This window comes from Macadamia integrifolia, chromosome 2 (genome assembly GCF_013358625.1).
Source record: "Macadamia integrifolia cultivar HAES 741 chromosome 2, SCU_Mint_v3, whole genome shotgun sequence".
NCBI classification, from domain to species: domain Eukaryota; kingdom Viridiplantae; phylum Streptophyta; class Magnoliopsida; order Proteales; family Proteaceae; genus Macadamia; species Macadamia integrifolia.
The window spans coordinates 7,810,274-7,819,016 of NC_056558.1; the positions used below are offsets into that span (position 1 = coordinate 7,810,274).

At 38.4% G+C, this 8,743-nt stretch overlaps 1 protein-coding gene across 1 annotated transcript; it reads right to left on the reverse strand.

Moving 5' to 3' along the window:
• Positions 1-5,289: 5,289 nt before the first annotated feature.
• On the reverse strand, positions 5,290-6,819 carry LOC122059615 (histone H3.3). The gene is made up of 4 exons (XM_042622515.1): positions 6,664-6,819; positions 6,154-6,302; positions 5,950-6,040; positions 5,290-5,842 (listed from the first exon to the last, which is right to left on the reverse strand). The coding sequence occupies exons 2-4, from the start codon at positions 6,300-6,302 to the stop codon at positions 5,672-5,674; spliced, it is 411 nt and encodes a 136-aa protein (XP_042478449.1). The 5' UTR covers positions 6,664-6,819; the 3' UTR covers positions 5,290-5,671.
• Positions 6,820-8,743: the final 1,924 nt, after the last annotated feature.

Below are 8,743 nucleotides of genomic sequence, written 5' to 3' on the forward strand. Positions count from 1 at the left end.
CATGTGATATGAACATCCAGACTCTAAAATCCAAGAATCAGAAGGTTGATTCTTACCTGATGATATAGAGAGTACATCTCCATCATCTCCATCTGAACTGTCAGCCACACTAGCTTCCTCAGATGCCTTATCTACACCTTTCTTCTTTAAGTCTGTCTTCCTCTTCAAGCACTCTCTCTTCAGATGACCTTCGTTCTTGCAATAGTAACAAGAGACCTTTGTCTTTGCCCCTTTTGATTTCGATCGACTCTTCCCAGATCCCTTCTGATTTGATCTCCCTCTTTCCTGCTCCTTGTCACCTCCGAAAAAACCTTCTCCTTGAGATTTCGTACTACTGGCCTTCTTCCTTGTATCATTGGACATGAGGGCAGCTGCCACTTCATCCATCTCAAGGGTCTCCTTCCCGTACAAGAGAGTCGTTACTAGGTGATCATATGATTCTGGGAGCGACGACAGCAATAGTAACGCCTTGTCTTCATCCTCGATCTTAACCTCTAGGTTTGCAAGTTTACTTACGATCTGATTGAACATGTTAAGATGTTCTAATAGATCCGTATCTTCCTCCATCTGTAGAGAATACAATTGCTTCTTCACGAACAACTTGTTCGTTAAGGACTTCGTCATGTAGATGCTTTCAAGTTTCGCCCATAACTGCGGTGCAGATTCGATACCCACAACATATTGTAGGGCATCATCAGAAAGATTTAATCAAATAGTACTTACCACCTTTTCCTCCATCTCTTCCCAATCTTCGTCAGTAATTTTTGTAGGTTTCTTCGACTTCCCCAACAATGTTTTCGCCAAACCTTGTTGTATCAGAAGATCCTTCATCCTTTGACGCCAAAGGATGAAATTGCTCTTCCCATTAAACCTCTCGATGTCATACTTAACATTCAATCCCTTCCCTGCCATCGTGATAGTAAACCCTAGAAAACGGAAACCTAGAGCTCTGATACCAATTTTTAGAAACGCAACCCTAAAACGATGCAGAAGATAATGGAAAAACAAAACAAACAATGCACACGGATTTTACGAGGTTCGGCAAGGTTGCCTACGTCCCCAGTGAGATGAGATCCTGCTTCACTATCAATGGAGAATAGGGTTACAGCGCTCGTCCTCACACCTCTCAGTATTGCTTGCATTACAGAGAAAGAAACCCTCGCTACAAATATATAGGAAAAAAACCCTAATCCGGATTAAACTACAATTGCCCTCAAATAAAAAATTCGAGCGGGGGGCTACGCCCCCCTACACCCCCTGCTATGCAGGGGGGCCTCCTGCCCCCCTTGCAACCCCCACGGCCCGCCTGTCTAGGTGCTACACTAGTACTCCCTGGATTAAACTGCTACGGAATACAAGACATCATACATCAACAGTAAGGTTAGCAAATGTTCATAGTTCCTTTCAAAATACATTTCAATTTCCTTTTTGTCGCTCCAAATTAAATCAACCTTCTAGTTCATATTCCTCGCTTTCATCATTCCTTTGAGAAGAATTATAGCAGACGCCTCACCATTTTCTCCCATCAACAAGTAATTTACCTCACATAAGATGCATTCTTTAGGAAAACAAAACAAATTGCCCATGCTACCATTTTTTTAGTATTATTCGTGACATTGGTGATTATAAGGGTGATTCTGCTATGAGGGGGAGGGGTGAGTGTTATTTTGGGAAATATCAGATATCACCTGAGATGCATATTTTTTATTGCATATTCCTTTTGTTTTTTCTTTTTGTTTGTGGTGAAAAGAGTTTTAATCCAGATACTTTGGATATTGCTAAACTATTTCTAATTCAAAGTTCTGTTCTAATGTTGATATTTATCCACTTAAAATGGAAATAAACTCTCAGGCTATGTTTGGTAATCAAGAAAAGAAAATAGTACAAAAGACATTATAAAACCAAAAAAAAAAAATTACATAATGATTTTTTATGTGTCTCTCTTCGAAAATTCAATTTTTTTTGAAAACTTTCTTTTCTTTTCTTTCTTTTCTTGGTTACCAAACATAGCCTCAAGGAATGATATTAGAACTTGACCATTGCACTCCATGTAATCCACGTAGTAGCCAATAGGAATGATATAGGAACTGATTGATTACATTGTCATTGAACTATACAACATTGGCATCCTCTAGATATTGGAGAAATTTTGTAGCATGGGGGAAGTGGGTGGAAAATATGTTACATAATCTAACAAATTAAGTGTAAAATAAAAAAAATTAAGTTATATAATGACAACTAAATAGATCTTTGACATTTTGGGATTAATATAACAGAGAAGGGATAATAAGTCAATTATAACGAAATAAAAAGATTTTGATTAGTCAAATACATAGTAAGTTCGGGGACGACAATAGTATGAGAAGGATACGTATCACAATTAAATGGACCATACGTTAATAATACGTTTCAAGAAATTCGGTGTAATAAAACATGTACGGCAATGATACGGTATGTGTTTAATACGATTACTCTGTAAAAATCCGAGAGCAAAAATACGGGACTAAAACTGATTGTTTGAAACTAAATTCTAATCTCCCATGCTTTTATAGACACTAAAATCCAATCTAGTTTTTTAATTTAAAACTATTTCCCATTCTTTAGAATTTTCACATTTAATATTAATTAAGGCACCGTTTGACAATCTTTCTGCAGTTTCTGTGTTTGATAAACCTTGTTTCTGTTCTTGTTTAGGCTTTAATTACTTGGGGTTTTGAGGTTGGATTATGTGGGAGATTGGTTCCATTTGCCACTATATGGGGTCTGTGGAAGATAAAGGAATAGAGCATTTCTTACAATGAAGCAATGGAATTTACTAAAATATGTTTCAAATAGACCAATTCTGCTATAGTGGACATGTTATTAGGAAAGAAAGAAACTATTTCAATTTCCATCCGTGCTTGATGTATAGCATTTTTTGGGATAGAAGTGTGTTAGAGAAAACGAATAACATTCAATGTGTATTGCAGGTTTTTATTTCTAGACGCTAAGTCAAAGAGACAAGAAATGAAAGGAAAAGAGAGAATTAACCCTATCGGTTTAGGGATTTCAGATTTTGGGAGAAGTTCTCCAACCTTGATGAACCTAGGGCACCGAACTTCAATCCTTCCCACTGCCTCCAATCGCACAATGCCTTTGGGTTCTTGAAATCAGAGCTAGAACTCGAGGAATTTCACAATTTCTTCTACACCTTTTGTAGCCCACCCACTTCCAACATCTCCATCTTCAATACCGTCACCTTTGTTGCAGAACAGAGGACAAATCTCTGCAACTTGAGAAGAAAAGGCTCTGTTCCTTCACGGGAGCGCCTTTGTAGGCCTTCAAGGGACTTGCATCATATTCATCTCATTGCCCTGTAGTTGCAGTCACCGCTAAGCGAAGGAGTACGATCTGCTGAAGTCCTGAGCGGAGGAATACAATGGTGCTGAAGGTAGGTTGTATCGTGAAAGAGGGGTATTTCATCAGGCATGGGGTTATTTTTTAAGGTGAAATGTTGTTTCCAAAACAGTGAAACGAGTTCCAATCGTTTCGTCAAAACAGTTTCTTGAACCATAAATCATTATAAATTTCAATTTCTATTCCTAGAAATATGTGAAACGAAACACGATTACCAAACACTTTTGTTCCCGTTTCTCCGTTCTTGAAACAGAAAAACATAGAAACGGCTGAAACGAAACATTATCAAACGGGCCCTAAATTTAACCCCTAAAAAGGTATGATAGAAAGAACTAAGAGTAGAATCAAACCTCATCTCGTCTCGTCACTTTTACATGTTCTCTTCTTCTTCTTGATATGAAAAAAAGGGTTCAAAAAGATAGAGAATAAATGTTTACACTCGTTCATCCTAGAGATGCACTTGGATTTTCTTGAAATTTCCATGGGAGATACAATCGAGGACCGGTCACGGATCAATTGTAAGGCTCAAGAACCTCCTCCATTCAACTCCTTTGACTTCTCCGATGCACTATTGGAAGAAGAAAGGGGGGAGAACACCCGTGTCATTTTCGTCTTTCTGATTCTTCACATTGACCAACTACAGTTATGTTTGACAATAATTTTTGGTCCAATTCAAATGATAATTGTACGCTATTTTCATAGAAAGGTTTTCATTTCAATCCCTTTTGGAGAGTCCTACCCTTGGCCATCTTTATCCATGTGAGTCATCTCTTATGAATCTTTCTTACTTCTCGTTAAAAATTTGTTGTAAATGCAACAACCCTCAATTGGGATTTCAACTACCAATGAGAAGAAAAACAAAAAAGAGAAAGGGTTGATTGGATTTTCGACAATCAATGGGAAGAAAAATAAGAAAAAGAGTGCAAGAGGTATTGATGTTTCATCCATTGCCCTTCACTAGCCGCCAAGAACGGGGATGGAAGAAAAAGAGATCACTAAGGTCATGAGCTCCTCCTCCTTTAGATTTACTTAGACGAGGGAAGAAAAATGGTTACATTTTCAATCGAGGGTTCCCAGTTCCTGTTTCCTGATGGAAGATAAGGGTCAAGAATCAGGATTTGACCCATTTAGATAAATCTCATTTTCCTCAACCCAAGAATATAACGTATTATACTAATATCATTGATGTATAATTCAATTATCTTTAAGATATACATATCAAACAGGTTTTCTTAGATTAATACGCCAAATTACGATCTTTTAAATTAGATGCACACGTTTTTTACCAAGTAAATCATACACACGTTTTTACTAAGTATGGTCGGATACAAAGCAATTTACCAATCATATATGGTCATTGTTCTTCTCACTTTTGTTATTAGAAAGATGCATTTTTCTATGTTAAAGTTACGAGATGAGGGTTCTTGAAAAAAGTCGTAATAATTCTTGGATGAACTAGAATGGTATTTGAAACTTTATTATTAAAAGAGAAATGTTCAACATTTTCTTCATGGTGGAGGAGCTCAGATCTCTAGCCAAAAAAATAAAAATGGAGAAACTCAGATCATACGACATTTTATCATTTTTTGCTCGTCAGAAAACTTTGCCCATCTTGCGCCATATAATTGACGAAAAAAAGGTATCAACACACTACCCCCTACCCACTTGGTGTGAAACCATAAAAGCCCTATAGGAGAGATTCTTTCAATGGATCATTATTGCACTGGGAGGAAAATTCATCGCAAGCAAACTTCAAACCAAAAAAAAAATTACAATCCAACTGCGCAGGAAATGTAGAAAGAATCAACCTCAAATTCTCTCTTCTACACTCCAATTCAACACTAACCCAAGACAATTCATGACGCACTGTAACCAACCAGTTTACACAACCAATTCAAAGAACTCTTCCACTGGGTTGTTAATTTCCATAAGCAGGTCAAGCAAATGCACAAATTAGAAGACGGACGAACTAAAACATTGAATTGAAAGCTTAGGGCATTCAGCAAAGTACCTGAATAAGAACCCTTCGCCCACAAACAAAAAACAAATAAGACCATCAAACCTTGGAAGGGTTCCCTCCATCCATTAACCACTGCATACACCAACACCACCACCACCACCACCTTTGTCCCCACACAATTCTCACTGTATATGTTACCTTACTACAATTCGCATAACAGTCGAATTTAAAAGCATACAGCTAACAAGAACGACCAAAATACCGCTATGTAATCTATTATCAATGATCAGCATAATTCTTCAAGGCTGAAAGCACCTAAGCCCTCTCACCACGGATCCTCCTGGCCAATTGAATGTCCTTTGGCATTATGGTGACTCGCTTAGCATGAATGGCGCAAAGGTTAGTGTCTTCAAATAACCCGACCAAGTAGGCTTCCGCAGCCTCCTGCAGAGCTAAGACAGCATGGCTCTGGAAACGAAGATCGGTCTGCAACCCCGGGAGAAAAAATACTTTAGAATCCGAGAAAAGAAAACCCAAACCAACGAACTGTAATGAGGAATTAATATCAACCTCTGGCCAAACTAAGAAAATACCTTGAAATCTTGGGCTATTTCACGGACAAGCCTCTGGAAGGGCAGTTTCCTGATCAAAAGCTCTGTGCTTTTTTGGTACTTCCTGATTTCACTGCATTATATAGTTACAAAAGAACATGTTATAACCCAAAACCAAAGAAAAATTTTGACTGTAAAAGAGCTACAGCAGCAAATAGATGGCTGAGATGTGTATCAGTTACATACCGAAGAGCGACAGTTCCAGGGCGGTATCTGTGTGGTTTCTTGACCCCTCCTGTGGTAGGGGCCGACTTACGAGCAGCCTTAGTGGCAAGCTGCTTCCTGGGAGCCTTTCCTCCCGTCGATTTACGTGCGGTTTGCTTTGTACGAGCCATCTGTAATTTCAAAAGTCCCCAATCATCAACCCGTTCCAAAAACTTCATCTTTTGAATGACACCCAAATCGAACCAAATAAACACAAATAACACCCTAATTCTTGACAAAGGAGACCGAACAAAACCCTAATTTTTGCCGAAAATTAAGATCAAACAAAAGCCCAAGTCTCAAAGGAATCTTGAAAACCCTAATTCTTAAAGACATCTTGAAAACCCTAATATTGATGGATTCTTGAAAACCCTAATTCTTGAATACATCTTGAAAATTGATGGAATCTACAAAACCCTAATCGACCAGTATAAGAACAATTATCAATCAAGAAAGAGAAAGAAAATGGAAAACAAGAGCTGAGACGCATACCTCACAGTTCTTCCTCGAGCAATCAAACACAGAAGCGAGAACAACTAACTCCCCAAAATACAAAATATCGTTAGTAAAAGCCGTAGAGCTTTATTTATAGAGGCGTGGACCCCGTGGACGGTCAGGATTCGTTTTCACTGTGTTTTTATCTAACGGTTAGATGTGAGTTAAGGTGTGTTTTCTCGTCTTCAGCGAACGGATGAGATGCGGTCTTAGCATCAGTAACGGATCGTGAAGCCTTAATACTCGCTTCCTATTGGTTGTTAAAACTTTAATTCCGTAATGTCCGTTGAGAGGGTTTAAGGAGGGAAGGAGGAGATTTTTGAAGTTGTTGGTCGGCTTGAAGAAGTAACGAACAAGGAATCACGTCGTCTTGGGCCGGTAAATACCGTTGTGGTTTGTTGTGTTGGCCCGAGTTGGGCCGAGTTGGGCCGAGTTGGACTTTGTAAGTGTGGGTCCAATTGGTTAAAATGGTCATAATCCACAATGATTGTCCTGAGGTATAACCACATGACATAAGAAAATCTATAACCAAGTTGCCATTGTCAAACTTTATTTATGTGCGATTGTTAGATACGATACTAATCATATTCACCTTGGAAGTTGATTTATAGGGTTGAATTCTTTCAAGTTTATATTAAGGGTGTTAGAATAGTCGATCATTAGTTTTAACCTTCATACAAAAGAGAGCAACTTAGTGTCAGAGTGAAGCCACTAAGAATAAGGATTTAATTCTCTATATCAACTAATACTGACATGATACTAATTGGTATCGATAAGGATCAATGCGTATCGATCATTTTTGTCCTTACTTTTTTTAAGAAAAATATATTAAAAAAATAAAGATTTTGCAATATCTCTGGTTAAGCAGAGGAGGTAAATCCAAAGGGAGTGGTGTAATGGTAGAAACGTATTATCAATATGCAAATCTCGTTTCCCCATTCAACTCCATTAGAATTTTGAGAATTTATCTACTGGTCTAATGTTGGATAAGAATACACTCAAATGGAAGTAAAAAAGAGGTAAAGTGAGGTAAGGGGGGAATCAAAGCAGTAGACAAAGCAGCATCCCAGAAACATCCCCTACAAGGGGTCAGCTACAAAGGTTCTTGTCCTCCATATCTCTACTAGCAGTCATACTAGAATCAAGCCTATCATGTACATATATTTTCTAACCACTTTGTCAATCATCATTTTAGGCCTACTCTTACTTCTGGCTCTATCTAATTGAATTTGGTCAGTTTTCCTTCAGGAAAAAAAATTTATTACTACTCTGAAAATTGTAAGAAATCACAGTCAATGAACGACAAGTTCATAAATATAAACATACAATGTAACTACAAACCCAGTTCCTTGAAGGGAACCTTTTTCTGTTCTCATGGTGTTCTATTACTAATTCAGCAGATTGGAAGAAATTGCAAGGAATATTCACGAGGCAACTCATAAATACTAAGGCAAAAATTGCATATTCTTGGGTGTCATTTAGATGAAGATTAAGTAAGGTGAAATACCTCAACCATTGTATTAAGTCTAGAATACCAATTGAAACTGACCTTCCTTCTAGCCTTCCCTCCCCTCCAAAAAACGGCCAGCCTCAGTTCGAACAAGCTCAACTGTTCAAGAACCAAGTCTTGGTATACCCCAAGTCCCCAACTGCATCAGGGCCAGGTTTTTAAAACCCAGGCCCGGTCCTACCAGACTGAGGGCGGGCCAGTCTCAGTCCTATTTTTGTCGTTTATGTTATTTTTAACATAAAAACCAGAAAAAGAAAAAAATAAAAATTTTCACCTAAATTAATATTGTATATGTACATATGCATACTGCATACATACATACAAGACCAGGCCTCAGCCAAAGCCTTCCTGGCCTGGCCCGGGCCTGGATCTGAAAATCCCAGCCCTGGCCCGACCCAGGGGCTGAAAAGCCCAGCCCATTCACTACTGGGTTCATGGAGGGCTTGGGCTCAGCAGGCCAAACTTGTACCACCACGTGGCTTTTTGTGATTGTTGTTACTTCAAGCTTCGACAATTGAAGCTTTAGGGAGATCTCACTAGGCTGACAAAGGAAAAGCCTTCACCATG

Bases quoted from the DNA above. Each gene is read 5' to 3' on its own strand.
- LOC122059615 (XM_042622515.1), bottom strand. From the start codon at position 6,302: ATGGCTCGTACAAAGCAAACCGCACGTAAATCGACGGGAGGAAAGGCT. The intron at 6,041-6,153 runs GTATGTAACTGA...TATATAATGCAG, and splicing joins CCTGGAACTGTCGCTCTTCG to TGAAATCAGGAAGTACCAAA. The intron at 5,843-5,949 runs GTATTTTCTTAG...CCGGGGTTGCAG, and splicing joins AAATAGCCCAAGATTTCAAG to ACCGATCTTCGTTTCCAGAG.